At 28.3% G+C, this 22451-nt stretch overlaps 2 protein-coding genes and 1 long non-coding RNA gene across 5 annotated transcripts; 2 read left to right on the top strand and 1 right to left on the bottom strand.

Moving 5' to 3' along the window:
- The first annotated feature begins 74 nt into the window (after window positions 1–74).
- On the top strand, window positions 75–4218 carry LOC111030819. Its single transcript, XR_002604138.1, has 3 exons — window positions 75–255; window positions 377–460; window positions 4056–4218. It is a non-coding gene; the product is annotated as an uncharacterized LOC111030819 (long non-coding RNA).
- Window positions 2536–6992, bottom strand: LOC111030814 (mannosyl-oligosaccharide glucosidase). Its single transcript, XM_022310506.1, has 4 exons — window positions 6858–6992; window positions 6501–6779; window positions 4701–6065; window positions 2536–4610 (listed from the first exon to the last, which is right to left on the bottom strand). The coding sequence occupies exons 1-4, from the start codon at window positions 6864–6866 to the stop codon at window positions 3246–3248; spliced, it is 3018 nt and encodes a 1005-aa protein (XP_022166198.1). The 5' UTR covers window positions 6867–6992; the 3' UTR covers window positions 2536–3245.
- A 446-nt stretch (window positions 6993–7438) lies between these two features.
- LOC111030818 (ras-related protein Rab-8A-like) lies at window positions 7439–10628 on the top strand. 3 transcript variants are annotated; one of them, XM_022310510.1, is made up of 6 exons: window positions 7504–7518; window positions 7635–8317; window positions 8462–8666; window positions 8858–8998; window positions 9228–9230; window positions 10036–10628. In XM_022310510.1, exons 2-6 carry the CDS (start codon window positions 8133–8135, stop codon window positions 10177–10179), a joined length of 678 nt encoding a protein of 225 aa, XP_022166202.1. In that variant the 5' UTR covers window positions 7504–7518; window positions 7635–8132; the 3' UTR covers window positions 10180–10628. The 3 variants fall into 3 exon arrangements, with proteins under 3 accessions (XP_022166201.1, XP_022166203.1, XP_022166202.1); XM_022310509.1 differs by having other exon boundaries at window positions 7439–8317; XM_022310511.1 differs by lacking the exon at window positions 9228–9230 and having other exon boundaries at window positions 7449–8317.
- The last annotated feature ends 11823 nt before the right edge of the window (window positions 10629–22451 follow it).

The raw sequence follows: 22451 nt of genomic DNA, 5'->3' as shown, positions 1-22451 counted from the left end.
TTATCAAATTGATAACATAATAGTTTAGTGATAATAACATAATTGTACGTCGATCGAGTGTACTTGCCTTATTATAATATACTTACTCGATACGAAGTTTGTTCTATGATATAAGACAGGACAGGTGGATAATATTATATTTTATAGGCTTGCATTGATAATTTGTTCATTGATTGTAGTGAACAATAAGTAACAACCAGCAAACGCAAGTTTTATACAGTCATACTTCATATAATAATGTATTGTAGACTATAGGTAATCCATAGTTCAATATTAGTAAATTTTTAATACAAAACCAAGTAACGATTAATGACTAATAATCAATTTTACAAATTTCTACTAATAAAGTATTAACAAAATATTGTTTGAACTATAGAAATACCTAACAAATTGAATGACGAAGCATTTATCAAAGTCAATTCTCAACTCAACATTGTACTTCAACGATGACATACTAAAAGTAACTAGAGTTCCATTTTCCAAAACTTAAAATAATTTCAGAGTTGTTAGCTAAAGCAAAAACCCTTTTTCTTTAAAGATTATTACTAAGTATTATATTGGTTGGAACAGCGTTTCTCAAACTCTTGTTTGGGCTGGCCTGGTAATTTATATTTTTACCTTTGTGACCCACCAAAATATTTTACATTTATCATTGTGCAATAAAAGGCAAAATAAAACATATTTGAATCATCTCTCCTGTCTCTCTGACTTCATCTTCATACTTAATAGTTTAAATTATCAAACGAAAATGATAAACAACAAATTTAATATGAGAATTTCATTAAATTCTGCGACCTGGTATTAAATTTTCATGACCCGGTTGTGGGTCACGACCCACTATTTGGGAAACGCTGGGTTAGAACATGGAACACGAATAACTATGTCTTGTTAATGTAAATATATAAACAAAATTTATTTGTTACAGTATACATTAAAGGCTGTAAATCAGTATTAGGATAAGAAATAACATAAAGTTATCTATATTTCAATTGTTTTGTAAGCCATTGATGTGTTAAATTATATTTACAGTTGTACATTTTCTGCCCAACAAAACAATAATAAACAAAATTAAATTAAAGTCTGTTTCGTTAGAAACAGCCAAATTTCATTACATTGTTCTATGTGTAGTTATAAATTAATACTATGTTCGTCATACCTAATACCTTCTATACAAAATCCAAATTGTAAATGTTTATATTTTAGGGAGTCTTCACGTTTAAATTCAAAATGTTCATTTTTCATCCATCTCTAATTTATTATAAAATATGTTTTAAATATTATTTTTTGTTACTTAATGTCCATCAGTGATGGGTATGAAAAACAAAAAAAATTGGCGTTGCTCAAATTATTTGAGATGACCTACCCTTCATATTATTGTTTACTGGCTTAAAAAACGTCCTATTTTCCTTCTACCAGTACCTCAATACCCAATATTCATCTGGTGTGTTCTTCTCTACACTAGTTGTCGTTCACACAAAAATATTGCTAGTAGTTATCTGCATTTCATTGAGCCGCTACGTTAATAAAATCTAATAGAAGCGGAGAACTACTCGATAGATGAGGCAAGGGTGGTATAACCTAATATGTGTATCACAAAGTTGTGATCATACCTATTTATTTTGTCATATACACACCCATATTTAAGATGTTGCCTGAGTAACACTTGGACCCAATGTTACACACCAATGTTGTTGATTATGAATTGCAATTTACTTTGAATAGAAGAAAAAAATAATAATAATAAAGTAAAGAAAAGAACATGTTTTAGAGGATATGATACCTTTGTGTGGTGTCTCCACCGTACAGAATGTACGATATGGCACTTATTAAAACAGTAGAATCTATTTTGTGTTGTTAATTTCAGTATTATAGTAAATTAATCTGTAATAAAATTAGAGGTGAGAATATTATCTGTGTTTCCTCCTAGTTTTTGAGATTTTTTCTAAATAATTTATAACCAAATGTGCTAATACAATTAGAATTAATATACTAAGAAATTATTTATTTTTAAATATAGAATATAATTGCATGGTAATGGTATAAAGTTATAATAACAATAAAATCAGTTCTCTAATTATGAACAAAATATTTATTAATATATAGCATCATTTTTATCAAAACTAAACTTAATTAATATTTTGTACTCATAATACTAGTAAATAGTAAATAAAGTAAAATATATTTAATGGCTAAAAATAAAACTTATACATTATATATATATATATATATATATGTATGTATAAAATATAAGTCAACAAAGTTTTTTAATTTTTTTTAATTAAACAGTAATGAAAACATTACGGATTATAACCATCTTACTTTAAAATATTTCATTGTGGTAACAAAAATGTATTTAGTCATGAGAATTTTATGTTAATTATATGAAAGACACTAACCATTCACCCACCCTTAAGAGTATGTCAGCATGGTGTTTCATTTTTTAATCTAGCCCACGCTTAGTGATTTGAGAGAATATTCTAAGATTTTTTTTATAAATATTTATAAAATATTGTATACCTGTGTTTTTATTTTTAATTTAAGCAATTATTTTCTACTTTTTACAAATTATGTGTGATCAAAAAGTGTAATACTAAGACTTGTGGGTCAAATACATAATTAATAGTACAGTTATTGCTTAGTAAGCAATAACAATTATTTATCTAGATTTAGAATATAATAAGTTGTGAGTTTATCTGATTTTGGCTCAATTTAATTAAAATGTGTAGAATGTTAGTAAATGCTATGTTCGGTTTTAACCATTTGTCCTTTTTTGAGTCTCTAACATTAAATCTTGAAGAAATAAACGAAAATTACTAAATATTCTCGCAAAAGATTACAACTGTAATTTAAAAACACTGCTCAAAGGCAAGATGGATAAAATGCGTTCCCGCAAAACATTTTTTGTATGTTTAAACAAAATTGTTGAATCAAATATTGCACTGACATCCTCCCAACTAACTCTATTAGTATAATAAAAATAAAATAATTATTAATTCCCTCAGTGGCAGATTTAAAGGGGGGGAAGAGGGGCCTGGACCTCCCATGGCCAATCAGATGTCTTTGCATATGATTTGACATGAATTTATGAGTAACAAAATAACATAATTATAACATGTTTGGCCCCTCCTAAAACAAAATCATAGATCCACCACTGAATTCCCTAATAAGTGTACATTTTTAATATGAAGTGTGTACTTGATTGTATTCATACAACAAAAATAAATATGATACACGTTTAAAATGATTTAATAAATTTCAGCCATTAGGAGCACAACATTTGCTGACCATCCTGTGAATGGCCTAGTTCCTTTGCCCTTATGAATTAAACCTAATATGTTATCTGATATAGGTTCATCATCATATTGTTCCCATACATAACCAGTACGCTTCCATTCTTTGTACACACATTGAATCACATCATTGCGTATTTTTTCATATAATCTGGTACATCTTTGCTTAGTTTTCACATCTAAGTACCGTATTGGTTCTAAGTTTTCGTATTCATCATTATTTCCATAAGTGGACTCGGTGTCTTCAGGAAGATTGGCATAGTAGTGTAAAGATGAACATGCCAAGTATTGCATATTAATCCAAACAGAGCCACGCCAGTACGGAGGGTCATGCATAGTATTTCTTACTCTGTATAGAGGTGAACTTTTTGACAAAGACCTTAAGCCACAACGTTTAGTCAGTAAACTATGATTTCCAGTACTGCCATTATTAATTCCTTCGATTAAGTCTAGAATTGCATTTAAACGTTGGGAATTCTTCACTAATCGAAAAAACATAGGAAATAGTGCATTATACCCCACATGTGAGTCAACAAAACGCCACTTAGGGGAACTCTTTCGTCCCACTACCCTCACAGAATCTTGTATTCCTTTTAATTTTTCTAATCTAACATCATCTGTGTGTATACCATAATCAGCATACATTGGAGTTTTAGATGTGTCGTTGTTTCCCTGTGCCCAATGCAAACGATCCAAACTTTCAACCAACATCCAAAAATGTATTGAATATTTATTTTTAAAATTAGTTATACTTGTTGGTTGTAGATAATTGAGAAGATTATTCATTATTCGTGCACCGTGGGCCATCCAGCAATGTAAATCAACATGGCGTTCAGAAGCATCAAAATCAAAATCATTTACTCTATTTAAAATATTATCTATGTTTGAAGTTCCATCATCGTTGACAGGATGAGATGATCTAGGGTAATCGTCCATTCCCGAACTCATTGTTTTTGGATTCAATTCCTTGTTAGTCATTGCATCACGTCCTCTCCAACGATATCCAATAAATTTTTTATCTAGATGAAACTCATTAGGATTGGACGAATGTTTGGTATAATTATTTACAGCCTTTTGAGTACGGTTAAACCATGTATACCATGCTTTTAGTCTTGGATATAATTTTTTTAATGTAGTATCAACTTCATCAAAGTTTAATTGTTCTTTATTATTAGATATATCATCTTTGGCCTGACGACGTTGTTTAATCTGTCTTAGTAATAAGTCAACAGTAAGTAACAGTGCCGGTGGATTGGCAGCTCGAGAACTTTGAACCACAAATTCTTCTGGCACTCTGGATCTGGCTTCTGAGCCTAGAATCTTTGAATAAATATATTTAATTAAAATCAAAATTAATCAGTATACTACAAGTCAACAAAATAAATAATCAAGTGACAAATATATTCTCACCTGTTCTCTAGGTATCCATCCCTGGTGATTTAACAAATCCATCCAGTGGCCTAAAATTTGCAGTTGTAACTCAACACTCCATCTTCCCAACATTAGACCATGAAAACCATCATCCCACAAAAAACCTCTAGGGAACTGTGATCTCGATGGGACTGCCGTAAGAAGTCCAGCTCTCCAATACTTTACGGCATCCACTATATCTATTTCTGATACACCGCCATTGCTTAAATTGTTCTCATCATCGTCATCTCTAACTAGGGATGATCCATAAAAGTATCCTAAGCTTCCAGCCATGTTACTAAAAGTAACTTTTGCAAAATCTAGCAATAAAGATTTATCAGCAGTATTATCTTTCATTTTAATTGGAAATGTATTTTGAAATTTTTGTTGAAATCTATTACTGTATTCAGTATGGACTGAACTAAATTTATTGCCCACCAATATAGGTGATAAGTCTTTAAATAAAGCTTTATTTATGTATTTATTTTTTTGAGTATATGCTACATCTAAAGAATAACTTCTAAATTTAGATGTAATATCTTTATTAGTATTAGGACTGATTGTTACTTGTAAAGCAACAAAATTGTTCAAAAGATTAGAAGTTTGACTATTATCGTGTATACTATACTTCTCATCTACAAGCATTATTTGTGAACTAATTCCAGGCTCTTTAACTGGTTGCCGTCTAATAGCCATTGATTTTGCTAAGCATTGCTTCAACATCGCCGCGTTGGGACACCATAAGCTACTCATACTTGTGTTTATATGCACTGTTGGTATACTTAAATTATTTGTATCATTAGGTGGTATGGGAATAACAGACATTTTAAAGTCACTTAGACTTGGAGTAGAGCCCATAATTGTTACTAAAGGAGTTCCTAGTTTACCATCTACACCTTTTAGTATGCCAAGAGAATATTCTTCATTATTCAATAACTGTTCATCTTCTCCAGGATCAATATATACATACCATACTAGAGACACTGATGACACAGAATTATTTGTTTCATATATAATTCGTGTAGTCCAATCAGTATTCGATGCATCTGCTTTTCTATTATTATTTGGTCTCAAAAATATAGTTTGTAATTTGAAACCATTTTCTTTTCCATCATTGATTACTTGATGTCCATAATTTACAGCATCATGCTCCACATAACCATATACTAAATTTTCGTGAGCATTATCACACATATGACGAATTGAAGAGTCTATTGATCCAGTCCTCATCAAACTATTTTGTGTATACCACATAAGGCCAGCAGCGACAGAACCTTTTCCCAATGGTTCCTTAGTGCGTAATCCAAAGTAAGCACCTGGTCTGTAAGTACCCCATAGTGTTAGGTCATTATTTTTCTGTATAACCTGCAAGAAAATTTCATTAAGATTTCTTACATAATATTATCAAACTAAGTAATTATAATATTGTGGACCTAATGAAGCAGAGAATAGTCTAATGAAAATGTTTATTCTGACAAATAAATCTAAATGCTATTAAATATATATAAGACTTCTATTATTCTTTTTATGGGTAAATATAAAAATAATTTAATTTGATGATTGAAATTAAAACAGCTTACTTAAATTAATCTAAGAATTGTTAAAGTGTATCTATTATTAAAAATTGTTTTACTTTATTTTGTTTATTTGAATAAGCATATAATGTACAAGTATTGAAAAAAATATTTTTAATAGAATGTAATTTCAAGGAAATTTGTTCTTCAATAGGTTTTAAAAAACAAAATTAAATTAAATTATTTTTATACACCATATTTGTTCAAATGATGTTTAAAGGAATACTTTAGGCCCTTCATAGGGATAGTTGACAGCTCTTGTATCTAAATAGCCACGATAGGTCAATGCAACAATTCCACAGAGTAACACAACTGTCGATAATATCCATATTCGACTTGAAGTAAACTTGTCTTCAAAAATATTGTCCCGATTGTTTTCAGATTGGGCTTTCGGTTGCCGACGTCCTTCTGTTCTAAGGATGCCCTGGCGATCAATGATAGCAGTAGTCGGAGAAAATCTTACAGTCGGAGTCGGGGAGCTGGTTTTTTTTTTAACTGCAACACCCTAATCAATATCGATATTCCATAATTATTGCACTGGTCAACAATAAATAACGTAACATCGTTGCAATCGTATACGTACCATATCCATATACGCAGCGTGACACTAGTAAAAAATTACAACTCATATATACGTGTATCATGTAATATTTAATCATAAAAACTATAAAAATATATAACAAAAAAAGTATTCGTAACAAAAAATAATAATTACTTTTATTAATCACAATAACAGTCGACGTGCTGTGTTATCTGTTATCACTGTTAGGAAACCGTCTTATCAGCCGGGCGGTTACGTGGGCGATGTTTCAGATAATACAAAAAAAAATTGCGAAAATGTGTGCAGTCCTTACAAACATAATAATATTATCATTATAATATTAATATTGTACATTTGTAAATTTTCAAGTAGCAACAACATAATATAACGTGGAAATGTAATAATATTGGGCTAGCGGCGGGGTAAACCAGCGCAATTCGTTCGAGATCGTTGTCCCCCCCCCCCACCATCGTTGCAGTCTAGCCATAGAATTATCAATTATGGTTTTTGCACAACAGCTGCATTTTATCAGAGGTGATATCGGCAGCGATCAAGGCTTGACGATACGCACACACATACGCAACACACTACTCACCCACATCACACACACTCACGCCCGACCGAAGTCGTGCAATAATTGCACGCTCGCAGTGATTATAATATTAAAACATTGATAACGGGTGCCCTCGGTTGCCAGCCAGTGGTGAGCGGAGTGAGAGTGACTAGATAAAAAAAATATTGTTATTATTACCTACTACTTTGCTCAAGGAAACGGATTATAATAATAATAATAATAATTACACATATCGTTTGTTGCAGTAGTGTTGTACAGTCGACCAACGTTCCGTTGCAACGAATGTCGCCGTTCACTGTCGCCACCGCCTCCGCCGTTCACAGTTCGCGATCGACACACCGTGTGCAATCATCATCGCTATCGATACACAAACAACATTTAAGAATTATGTTTTTTCGGTAATGTGTAACGTAATATAAATCCGTCGTCGTCACTCTCGTAACAGCTTCCGTCATACTCACACACACACACACACATACACATTCATCATATTCTACAACTAAGGCACACATAATATACACACACACACACTCACACTCACAACACAAACACATCACACCACACTAGTTTTGTAATACCAAATATTGTTTTCGAACTTTCGTACTTTTGACCGTCGCGCAGGGTCTGGATAAACGTGTGCACTTACGTTTTGAACGAATAACGTTTTTCGTCCGTCCGCCCGCCCGGTGCCAGACACCCAGACGTCTACGTGAACAGCGGCCCGTCGTACACGATATACCGCGATGGCCAAGACTTACGACTACCTGTTCAAGTTGCTACTGATCGGTGATTCTGGTGTGGGAAAGACGTGCGTGTTGTTCCGTTTTAGCGAAGATGCATTTAATACGACTTTCATATCTACAATCGGTATTGATTTCAAAATACGAACTATTGAAATGGATGGAAAGAAAATTAAATTACAAATTTGGTGAGTTGTTTTAATAGGTATTCAAGAGCTTCACTTTTATCTGTGATCAGTTTTAAATACAATTTTTTTTTTGCCCCATGTGCCTGCCACTGTCTGAATAGACTTTTAATTTCAAATAAATTTAAACTTACTGTCTTCTTGCAGGGATACTGCTGGCCAAGAACGTTTTAGGACAATCACGACAGCTTATTACCGAGGTGCCATGGGCATTATGTTAGTATATGATGTCACCAATGAAAAATCATTCGACAATATCAAAAATTGGATACGTAATATAGAGGAAAATGCATCAGCTGATGTAGAAAAAATGCTGCTAGGGAACAAATGTGAACTTAATTCAGGGCGTCAGGTAAATGTCACTAAAAATAGATTTGTCTACTTGTATCACATAATAAATTATATTATCTAAACATAAAGAACTACTTCTAAATATACCCATGAAAAAAATTTAATTGACAACATACACACTTAAAAATTGTTCATTATCTATTTAACTGAAGGTTATAGTAAACTAAAATGGTTACTGTTTATTTATTTTAGGTATCAAAAGAACGTGGTGAACAATTAGCAGTAGAGTATGGTATAAAATTCATGGAGACATCAGCAAAGGCTAGTGTCAATGTTGAAGAGGCTTTTCACACTCTGGCCAGAGACATCAAGACAAAAACAGAAAAGAAACTGGTTTGTTTACTAGAAATTAAATTTATTCAGTACCTTCTAGTAACTATTACAAATAGTAGCAAAGTTTACAAATTTCATGAAATACTATATATTTCATTTTTATTGTGTAATAATTAATATATATTTTTTTGATGTATTTTTTAAAACATCATCCATTGGCTGTTGCTGACAACGTTGGATAATATGGATTTTTTTTTTTATTTCCCAATTCGATGTTGGTGTTACATAGAAGGTTAGAGTGTATGTGTGTACGAGTAGTTGTTTAGTGTTTGAGTTTTAAATAATCAGTTTTTTTAGAATTCTTAACTATCTTAATGGTTTTTATTATGATTGAATGTTAAAATAGTTAATGTTTAACAAGTCAATAACAATACTTAAAAAGCTTTATTACACAAAAAACCCTAATTTTTAATTTGTTTGAATTAATTATTTCTATTACATTCAATTTGGCTTTAATATTTCAATAATAATCCAATGACCAGTGGCTCCCAAACTTTGTTTTGACTTGTGGCACCTTTTTTAAACTACGGTTTTTCTCTAGCACCTTTCTCTAAGTCAAAACACTAATCTTAAGAATATTGGTGCCGTATTTTGAGTTTTTAATTTATTACCAAGCAATATTATTATACCATGCCTCATACTTTTAAAGACTGCGGCTCTCCAGTGTGTCATGACCTATACTTTGGGAACCACTACTCAATAACTTTTTTAAATTATTGTTATTTAATATAAATTGACTATTGATTTATGTTTTATTTAATTTATTTGTAGTTAACAATTTAGTCATTTATTTTGTTTGTACTCTCGTTTTTAACATTTATTCTGGAAAGTTCTAAATTTTTTTTTTTGCAAAATAATAGATATGAAATGGCATTTTAGGAAAACACAAATTAGTAAGGTTTATAATTTTAAAATGTTTAGACATGAAACTTAAATTTCAATTTTCACTTGTATTGTATTATGTAAATATTTTTTTATAGAATTTTCTTTTTGCAATTTTGGTGTCTAACTACCTACTTTTCTTATGTGCTCCGTAGGAAGCATCCAATCCTCCAAAAGGTGGTGTACAGTCTAGTGGTGGTCACCATTTAAGAGATAATAATGGAACAAAGAAACTTGGTCAAGGTGGTGGAAGTGCAGCTGCACTCAATTGGTTGTCATCAAGATGTACAGTGCTCTGACCACGATTAGCATATTATCATGGTTCAATTAAAAAACAACAAATGTACACCTTGAATACCGTTGTCAACATGACCGTTAATTAAAAAAATTATTATATTATCTTTTTCTAATACTAATAATTGTTTTTAATGGAAACTGAATCTCTCCGGTATTATGTATTTCTTAATTATATGAAAATACGAACTTCTTTCATTTTTTTATACGTACAATTTTTTTTTAAATTGTAGAAAGTAATTATATAGGATATATATTCTTGATTAATTAATTAAATTGAAAAGCAATAATATTATTATTTCATTTTTATGATTTTCATTTAATAAGTTGAACAATTTGTTTTGCAATATTTCTGTCTAAGACTTATCACTATTTAACTTTTTAATTGTCTAACTTATAGGTTATCATCGTATTATAATATATTCTGTTTTTCAACAATTTTATATATTAGTAAGAAAAAAAAAAGCCGCCGACAAAAACAACACATGTTCTTTATTATTTTATTTTATATATTGTATTATATAATAAATTATATAAACAAAAACATATTACAATACTTACATTATTATTACTACTATTTTTTAATAATATATAATAATTCATACTAATAATATTATTATTACCATTATCCATTATTGAGAAATATTTATATATAGCAAATTTACACATAAAATAATCAAACATAGAATTTATTTAAAATCTGATAATATAATATTAAATTATATAATTGATTTACCTCGCAGGCTGATATTTAACTATTCACTATTTAGAACTAATTCTTACCATTTTACTGTAACTGCACAGCCTTAATTCAATTTTGCTTCTCCTTTACCTTAAATGTCTCCCAAATTTTAATGTCATACATCACAGCTATACTCAATGGCACATTAACTTTTATGCATCAGTCTGGTAATATATTTTATCATAAAACTATGTTTAGTTTTTGCTTGTTTTATGTTCCCCCATTCCTTCTCAACAGAAAATTATTTTTATGTAATTTATCATTATGTAAGTAACCAGTTAAAAAATACCCAGAAGTAGTTAGTTATTAAGCTGCTGAGTCAATAATGGTAATAATTTTAAAATAATTCTTCAATCTATATTATACATAGGTTTGATAAAATGCACACCATGCAAAATGTGTAGTATAATATAATGTATTAAGAGAAGTGATGTTTGAAACACACTGACATACTGAAGATAATGGCATGTAACTTTGTGCATAGAAAGAGGAATATTTAAATATTTATGTAAATAGTTGTTATTATTATTAAGATAGGTGATAGTCAAAATACTTCGTATTAATAGAACCTACCTATCTAAAACGACAATACAGTTGTATGTATTTAAAGTCCAGTATTTTGTAGTACAAAAATATATACTAAACTATGATAATGTAGCTCACATAATCAAATTATGAATAAAAATTATCCAGAATGACTTGATCATCCTGTGTAACTAACTCAACAAATTAATGAGAATTTTTTTTAAATATGTCTAACTGGTACTTTATATATATATATATATATCCCCCTATTTGCTATTAAAACTAACTATAAGTTTTAATCTCTTAGGTAGCTAGGTAGTAGTCAGTAGGTTTTTCGCCAATAAAAGAATGATGATAATATTTGTTTGTATTATTTTATAATTAATTTCAGAGACTAATTATGATATTTGAAGGTCATATATATATTATAACAATTTTCTAGTAAACTATTTAAAAATAATTTTCCTTCCAATTTTTTACAGGGTTAGGACTGACAAGAAAATTAAATTGTAGGCCTAGTTAAAAATTTCAAATTACATATTTTTTTAATACTAATAATAATAATAATAATATAATTTACAATTTTGTGGCATACAATTTTATTCCCATTACTTTCAAATATTCCAGCATAGATATTTCATTTTTTTTTTAAATTTTGTCCATATTTTTGTTATAAATGTCAATTTGTCAACTTGTTCTTTTCGGGATTTGTTTTTATTATTTGTTTTAATACTATTAATTTTTAAATAAGTTTCACTTTGAATGTCTAATAATTTATTAATAACTTCACGAATTGAAGGATGTGAAGTGTAAAACTCTGAATTATAATGTCTGTGGAATGATTCTGGTCCATTGGTCTAGCTTCTTCTGAAGGTTCACCAGCCCACAAAATTAGAGGAAAAACCGCATCAGGACATGCATAATTGTCAAATATATAATCCGAAAAATAAAAGTTGTCAGTAGGAGCATTTTCGATTAAACAAGAAAAGCCATCACCGACTAAATTTTCGGGTAAAAAACCAAGAGCGAAAAAACATTTTAATCAAAGGCCTATTTCTGACTTTGAATTATATTCTTTTAATTAGTTGATATTGCTTTGGATTTTGACCTAAATGGAATCTACAGACCATAATTTTGCTATTTGGAAAACATTCTTTAATAGCAATTTTTTCAAAATCGAAATGAAAATTACAACTAGCCAATCGCCAATGATATTAATAAATGTATGCCTGTCAACTTAAAACAATTTTATAATAGTGCACTACATATCTACACAATATTCAGTTAATTTTGACGTCAAAAAACATCATGTTAAAGGAATATAAAAACCGTTTTGTTGCGTATGAATTGTATGAAGTTGATCATAGTATTTTGGTAAATGTAAAAATGTGCCATCGGCAAAAATATGATTTTAACGACTTAATATAGATATCGAGATTAGTTGGGCAAGTCAATAAGACTATATTTGAAATGTCTTCCATGTAGCAAAAATATTCATCTATATTAATTTTAAGAGTATCACCCAAGTTAAATAATTGAAATTTTGAGTCTTCCAGAGACTTTGCAATTGTTGGCAACTCTTTTTTACGGAAATCGTACATACATTTTCTCCACAATCTATAATGTCTGAATGAACGGTTTTTTATCCAACAGAATTTTGTAAGAATTTAATTCAATTTACATGTTGTGTAAAAAATATAAATCTGTTTGATGAAAAATTCATAATTAAAAGAAAAAATGGATTTTTTGTTAATTTTGTAACATAAACATATTTTTTTCTTGATTTTCTATCAAACAGAATTTTTTTATGATTAACATTTATTAATTTTTTAAAAAAATGTTTAATTTTAATTTTTTAAACTAGATTTTTTAAATTAAGAATTTTTGACCAAATAGTTTTTAATTCAATTTCCAATTTTTTTTATCAAGTAAGAATTTTTTTCACCAAAAGTCGATTTTTTTTATTAATTTTGTGTTTTTTATTATATATTTTTTATGAAACAGATTTTTTAAAAATATATATGTTTTATCCAACATTTTTTATTAATCATTTTATTAAATATAATTTTTTTAAATTATATATCTTTTAATGGATGAATTTTTCATCAAAAAGATTTTTATTCAATTTATATTTTTACAAAAATTGTACCTATATTGAATTAAAATCTTAAAAAAATTTTGTTGGATAAAAAAATCTATGAAAAAAACTAATAAAAATCTAAAATAATAAAAAAATCTATTTTTTATAAGAAATATAACTAAGGTAATTAATAAAAAAGTTTATTACATAAAAATTCATAGTTAAATTAAAATCTTAAAAAAAACTGTTAAATAAAAAATCTACATTTAATAAAAAAAATCTGAATTTGATAAAGCAATTTATATTCCAAAAAATCTGTATTTAATAAAATAATCTGTATTTCATAAAAAATCTAAATTTGAATAGTAAAATTAATAAAAAATATATTCTTGATATAACAATTTATATTCAAAAAAATCTGTATTAAATTAAAAAATATTTATTTAATACAAAATATGTACTTGATAAAAGTTCTATACTAATAAAAACTAAAAATTAAAATGACTAAAGATATATATTAAATATAATTATTGAAATGATTCAAAATGATAAATCGCTGTTACATTTTTAATTATTTATTGTAGAAAATTGCATTTATTAATTTTATAAATGTTATTTTAAATATGATTTTTTTAAATTATATTAATTATTTTACTAATTATTATGTTTTTTATTAGTTTTATATATACCTACATTAATTTTATAAAGTATTTCTGAGCCGTTTTTGGCCATTTTTAAAAAGAATTTTTGTTAATACTTAATATTATACAGAATTCTACCTACTAATTATTCTGAATATTATATTTTTTACAAATTATTAAAATATAATGATTTTATTTGCCATTTTTATTAATTTTTTGATTTAACGAGTACATCTTATTAATTATTATATGAAAAAAAGTAACTGATTTTTAGCTAAGTTACGTTAACACTAAACTTAACTTACATTGTTTCCATATTAACTTAACTTAACGAGTTTAAAAAAAATAGTTAACTTGCCCATAGCTTTGTATATTTAAAAACAATTTACCTACTATAAATCATACCTATACTTTTAAAAAGTTTTTTTTCAGAACCTACCTTTTGTACAAATACTAAGGTAGGTAAATTGTTACAAATGTTTAAACCTTTAAACAAATTCAATCATAAATGTCGTTCTCTGTCTGTCATCTAACGGTGCGCAGGTGGGGTTGGCCCCCCACACTAAAATGGAAATTGCGGGGCAGCGAGTGATTTGCAAATTCTGAAAATGAGTTTGCAAATTATTGCAAACTATTTGCAAAATATTGGCACCGGCCCGAGATTGATCGGACGATGTGAGGGGGCCAACTTCACTGACATCGAAACAGTTAACAGTCAACAACCAACATTCAATTATAGCTCAAATATAAAATCCAATCACGACATTATCATTGATATCTATAGTCTATGGATATTGGATAAGATAAATTAACAATAAAGCATCATCACGATTACCCAGCTGTATACATATTAGGAATTCAAGTCCAAGGAAACCAAGTCCGACTGTATTTTTAAATAGTGTACTAGAAAATTGTTAGAATATATATATATATGACATATACATAAAATACGGGACATACATATATATATATTGGAACGCAATCGTATTGCCTTTTTTGAATTGAAAAATTTAAGCCGGGCGCAATCGTGCTGCACCGCAAATTAGTACCTAATTATCATCCGGTGTTCAGGTTGCAAGTCGTATGTAATGGTTTGTAAAGATATTTTCATTTCGTTTGAATCGTTTGATAAATAATTCGTTAAGGAATAAGGATAAAAGGCATTTTTTTGATAAGTGCCGTAGATATGACTCAACATTTTTTAATTTCCGTCTAGTATACCACAATATGTTGGTTCGCCATTTATTATGGTTTGTTAAGATATTAATTTCGTTTGTATACAATTCGATAATATATAGTTAATAATTACCTTCAATAAACTACTAATATACCTAATTTAATTTGTCTTGTATGTAACTGGTTCGTACTTATTATACCTATATACCTAATTTTTGCATTGGCGCACATACATCAACACCCCCAAGTCCTCAATTAGCACCCCCAGTTTATTTTGAGTAAAAACTGTTGATGTAAGTATAATTTTGCGTTTATAAGAATAAGTTTATTTCAGTTTGTATTGATGATGCACTTATGCCACGAACATAATATATTTTCTGTTAAAATATGTTTACTATATAAGTACTTAAGTTGAATTTGTTTTACAAATAAAAAAACAAAGATGATGAAAGTAGTGAAAATGTGGATGACCCTGATTGCATCCTTTGATCGTCGAAGAATGTTGATAATAGTTGTTGTAACAATTGGTTATAATATATTCGTCAAAAAAAGATTCTTATTAAAAATCAGGTCCGCAATACTTCGATTTTTTAAAAGAAGTAATGTATAGTTTTAATTGAAAAGAAATTAATTTATGCTTGGTGTGTACAACTGTATAGAGGTTACGGGGAGAGAGATCGAAGCACCTTACCTTCACTTTGGGGTAAAACACATTAGTACACCTAAGTAAGACTGATTGTGAGCCTATGCATTTTTGAGGTACCTAATTATTTTCATTTTGATATTCAAAAGGTGATTAATAATTCATTTTCTGTACTTACTATAGTTTATCGAGGTATAAACTATAAAGTATCATAAAAACTAAATATAGAAAGTAGGATAATACTTCTAGTTGAAAATGTGGATTTAAAATATAACCTTGAAAGAGTTCGGATGAGGTTCTCGCACTTTACTTACTAGGTATTCATTGTCATCAAATTTTTAATTTATCCAATTTAGCTTATTGTAGAAAATCAGCAGTCCTCTCATTCTTATCCAATCTTCTGTTGAATGAAATCGACTTATCTGCACTATTAGAACAGATTAATGTTAGAATTATTATTTCACAAAGAAGACTAAACTTTTCTTTTATTATTCATTTCCCCATAAAGTATATCTTGAATACTTCCAGTTACAGGCGTAAAACCTAATTTTCAATAGCCTTTATATTTTAATTTAACTATGGTGTTATTGCCATATCAACTTTGAAACTATAATTTTGAGATTTCATCCTCACACTATTTTTAAATTGTATCAAATAGGTATATATTATTATTAGGGCTGTGAATTTAATGCACCAAAGAACCTTAAAAAATTAAAGAATTGAAAATGTCAAAAATATGCACTTAAAATGCAAAAAAAATGCAATATAAAATGCCAAAAGTTATAGTATAAAATTCATTTAAAATGGTTTTTAATTTAATTTAAATATTTATATTTATATTAAGTATAGGATATTAATGATTGAATTTGAATATTCGATACTTAATGCTATTCACCTGAAATATTTTTTAAACATTTTAGAATTGATTAACTTACAATTAACTTAGCGTAATAATCTAGCGATTTCCTTATTTTATCGACGTAATTATACAGCCTGTGTACAAAAACAAATTTTTTTCAAACATTTTTTCCATCAATTAACGGAATTTGATTAAAAATACTGGAAAATGAACTAAAAAAGGAAAATATGACCTAAAAATGCACAAAAATGAACTAAACAATTAAAAAAGCCAAGAAATGCAAAAAAATGCTAAATAAAAGTTGCATAAATGGATTCGTAGTCGAATATTCAAATTATGTACTTACAAAGTTACGTTTCACAATCACCAAAAAAAAAAAATGCACTTTCCTACAAATTTAAAGCCCTAATTATTATGTATACTACCTATGCATAACAGCCATAACAAAAAAAATCGTCTGAAAAAAAATATTTTACCTAAAGAATGATGAGAATCAACATATTGTTTTTATTAATTTATAATACACCCTTTTAGTATTTATGTGTGGAGGTTGCTTAACCTCATACTACCTATCTTATTTGGTAAACGATATTGTTATTTTGTAGGACAGCGTCCTATAAGTATATATATACACTCTGCAGATCTACTCATACATACCTATTGAATACCGAATAGTCAGGGGCGGAAAGGCGGAGTGGGAACCAAATCCAGGCCAGGAGCTTAAAATTTATACAGACCATCTACCAAAAATTTTTTGGGGATTTCAATGTTATTGAATACTGAATAGTATATAACGATGATATAGACAGGGCCGCATTACCGCTTAGGCTGTGTAGGCCAAAGCCTAGGGTGGCAAATTTTTTTTTGGTGTGACCCAAAAACTACGTTGAGATATTAGTAAAATATCAATACCTATGTAAATTAGGCGGTAAATTTATTTCAGTCTATGGGTGACAAAAACCTTAATCCGGCCCTGGATATAGAGCAGGGGTCGGGAACCTGCGGCTCTTTAATATGCAACCTGTAGCTATTTGGAAAATTCATAAATTTATCGAGATCCATAAAAAATAAATTATAATTTATACCTGCGTTATTATACTGATAATATTTCGGAATTTCTTAATAACGATTTTCAGGTCAAAAACCTCACTAATATTAAGTAGATACGTTTTTTTGTGTGTTATTGTATTTAATTAAATAATATTATATTTATTTTTATTTACAATAATAATAATAACTATAAAGTAATGAAATAAAGTTTTTCTATATTTTCTAAATTTAAGACGTATCATTACGTTATTCTGTATTCATGCCTACCAATTTTTCAATGAAATAATACTTTCTTTACCTATTCTAATATTCTATAATATATCGTCTATATTCTATAATACTAACAACTACAACTAAAAAAAAGGTTGTTTAAACCTGTGCGGCTCCCTGACATCATGGTTTTGTAATTTTTCGAAAAACTGGCTTTTTCTTATGAAAAGGTTCCCGACCCCTGAATTATAGAGGTATGCTTTGCTGAAATGGTGAAATTAGATATTTTTTATTATTGAAATCTCTTAATATACATTCGAATTAATTAAATGTAAATATTAAAAATAGCTAGATACAAACAAGACAAAGTAAATAATATGGCCATATGGGTAGGTAGGTACTTATTAACCTATACGTGTAAATTTCAGTTGTTAAAAAATATATTTATTACTACAAGGTAAGTACAAAGATACCTACCCTACTGATTAAAATTAGAAAGTAATTGTATGAAAAATGTAATATAATATTTTTTATTGGCATAGATATAAAAATATGTCTAAGCTATTATTATTTAACTACTTATGCGAATTTTTTACTAATGAAATTAATGTCAATAAACCATTGCAAACAATACTTACAAACGCACGAATGTTATAGCTACAAATAAAAAAATTCAAAATTTTAAAATGTTGTGCATTTTTTCTATTCCCCCAAAAAATTGCCTATTATACCTACTTACTACTCAACGAACTATTTCAAAACAAAATCAATATTTGTGTAAGCCATTACCTACAATCGATTTACAAATGGATGGTATAAAACTTTAAACACTATAAACTGAAATTTGAAATTTGAAATCCGAAAATCGGGTATTTTGGTGATGAATAATGTTGGTCTTCGTCTTGCAGTCTTGTCTTGACTTTGTTACAAGACTTAAAACAAGATCAAAACGACACTAGTACTAACAAATTTAAGACACCAACACCTGCAAATTTAATTGGTCTAGTTTATTTTTTTTCCCCAGAAAAGACATTTATAGTGTGCCTAAGAGTTATTTATTTATTTATAAGGAATATTTAAGAAATTTATATTGCATTAATTTTGATCGGTGTTCGAGAAATGACGAATTAGGTTTTGAAATCATGATAAGAAATCATTTGAAACAATAGGTACCTAAGTACTATATAGCTACTATAGCTAGGTACCAAATATAGCTTTTAATTTCTGAAATTCGTAAATTTGAAATAATTGGTTTATTTTCCCGAATTCCACACTCACGTTGATAGTTGCTGATATAATTATTTGTGTCTGTTAATACATTTTTTCTTTTAATATTTTACGAATAACATGAAGTCATAATGTACTATAATATTGAAAATAATAATATAGTAATAATTATAATAAATTTATAATGTTTAATCATTATATTATAATATTTATCATGCTTATATAAATATATAATTAAAAATAAAAGATAAAAATTGAATTATTGGACGTTTTTATGTTTGAATTTTAAAAATATTTTATTTATATCTATATCAAACAATGGTCAAGAGTAGCACTCTAATTTATTTGTAATGATTTACAATACATCTAATGAAGTGAAATACTATTCCACATTAGAAATTTACGATTAGCTTACCAATCGAAAATTACCATTATTCTGTCACTACCTACAACATATTGGGAGAAAATTAGTATATTATGATCACTATAGTGTTTATTTATTTATAGTTTATACTATGATAATGATAAGTCATAAGTGAATTATTGATTTTTTTGGGTTTAACCATTAAAAATTGGGATTAATTAATGAAATTGGAATTAACTCATTTGGTATTCAAATCTCATTCAGTGACCAAATGCAAAATCAGTAGGTGTAAGCTACAGACTACCTCTTTTCAACAAAACAATTTTTTTTCAACTCACCTTAATGTAGCGCATTGCATTTAGAAGTAACAATAGCCAATAGTGATAGCGAGTAGCGACTACCGAGCTACTTTTTTTGGAGAAGTAGATGACGTATATGTAGCGCGAGGCAAAAACCAGCATCGTTCCGACTACTGTAGTTTGTAATACATAAATTATACAGAGTGATTCACTAAGCATGATTATCCTCTTTTTTCTTCAATACTGAAGTTCTTCAAAATCTGATTTTTGGAATTTTTAAATTTTTTTTAAGACCATATTTTCAAATTGTTGACATTTTTTATTCTACTTAAGAGGTAATGCGTAATTTGTAAGTACTTGTAAGCAAGAAAACAAAGTTGAAAAAGTTTGGTTAAGTTCGGGTTACTTCTTTTTAGACATTATTAAGGGAGGGATGACTTACAAATTTTAAATTCTTGCTCACAAATACTTACGAATTGCGCAAGGGATTTTGGCACGGTCAAAAACTTTGAAATGATAGAACGGCTGAACTCAAAAATTCCCAATTTGCGCTTACACGAACTTACAAATAACTTACACATTTTTGACAAGACTTGGACAAAAATATTTACGTTAAGCCACTAAATTCAAGGACCTCTACTTAATGAGTGTACCGCGTAGAGACTATCATACAAACTTCTGATTTTCAAATGAGAACAGTCCTTTTAAAGTGTAAAATAAACAGTGAATAATTTTTCTGAACATTTTAGAGTATCACAATCAAAATTCGTACGAGTAGTTTTTGAGTTATTTAACTGTGTGTTCTAAGGATAAAAGGTACATGGTAATGGATTTATAAAAAATAGTGAGGGGCTATGGTGATTTTACAATCTTACTCATTGATATTAATCCATCAATATTATTACATTTTAAAAATGGCCCCAGTATAAATACTAGATCCAATTATACTTCTAGTTTATATTTTTAAAGTACCTATATTAAAAAATTCTAAAAGGAATATGGGTATATAAAGATATATTTCCGTGATGTGGTTATTAAACCCTCTTTACACTCATTCATTCCTCTCTTATCTTATAACCTATCTGATCTTCTTAGAAATGAGTAGGTATAGTAAGGTTAATTTATGATAACCATAGAATAAATTAAATAGAGAGCGCCGGAGTACGTAAATTTCCGTTTGCCGAAACAAAATTCTGGTGAGAGTCCATATTTAAAACTCAATTTTTCTTAAATATCTTCTTATTGCACATGAGCTGTACAAAAAGAAATTATAACACTAAGATCAACAAATTTCTTTGTTTAATTTTTAATAAGAGTATATGCATTAGATTAACAATACTTGATTTGATTCAAATGATTTATTACATTGATAATATTTTATGAAATAATTGAAAATTTACATTTCATTTTTATAAAGTTTGATGTATTAATCAAACAAAGATTGTTTTGATTTAAGAAACTGTTATTCAATCTAATATGACTTGGTTTGTTAAATCGATAAAATTTTATTGAACCGTTGACTAATTTAAGTTGATGTGGATGAACCACTATTCGAAATTTCAAGTCCATACGTTTAGCGATTAGTATTTGAATTATGTATATAAAAATAACTAAATAATTATCGTGTTATTATATTTTTCACAAACACAATGATATTATATTCAAAAAATCAAAACATTTAGGTTCATAAGTTCTTGTCCATTTATACTACGAATTTATTCACACCGTTCTACGGTAAAACGGTATTTACTCAAACGTTAATAACAATAATTATAGGTATTTGATGTAAATATATATTCTAGTATAGGTAGTATTATAATTTATAATAAATAATAATTAAATAACCATAATATGATAAATGCAATGATTTCTGCAAAAGTTTAACCAATCTACCGTAATACTAATGTAAAATAAATTACTATCATAAAATATAGGAAAGTATAGCACTTATAGTAGTTATAGCAATAATATATAGACGGATAGATCGCCTTCGCTCAGAATCGTTTTCTTAGGTATGCAATGATTTATCTTTGAATTCAAACTTAACTCATACATTGCAGTGACTTACTCAATGACGAGGTAAGCTGTTAGTACCTATACGGCAGTGGTTATCTACTTTCCTACTTTTTACTTAATACATTGAGTAATGAGTAGAAACTAAAAGTAAGATGATAAATTATCATCTGTGGACACAATTTGAGAGACGAACTTGGTGAGAAAGGCATTCGAAAGAATTGGTCATTTCATGGATGACCTAGGCCAGTATAGATTTTAGAGTGTCTAAGCGCATGTCTAAGCACATCTAAACCGTGTTAACGGATTTTCATCATTATTATAAATTTATATTTTATGCAGTAGGTATGTAAGATTACTATTTGTAATTATACCTATTAAAGGTAGGTACTATACTGCAATTTGAAAAAAAACAAGGTTTATTAATTAACTATATGAACTACCGTAC

The sequence above is a fragment of the Myzus persicae genome, unplaced genomic scaffold (genome assembly GCF_001856785.1).
Source record: "Myzus persicae strain clone G006 unplaced genomic scaffold, MPER_G0061.0, whole genome shotgun sequence".
Classification (NCBI taxonomy): Eukaryota; Metazoa; Arthropoda; class Insecta; order Hemiptera; family Aphididae; genus Myzus; species Myzus persicae.
The sequence above is the reverse complement of the archived record's forward strand: the minus strand, read 5'-3'. Positions and strand labels throughout refer to the sequence as shown.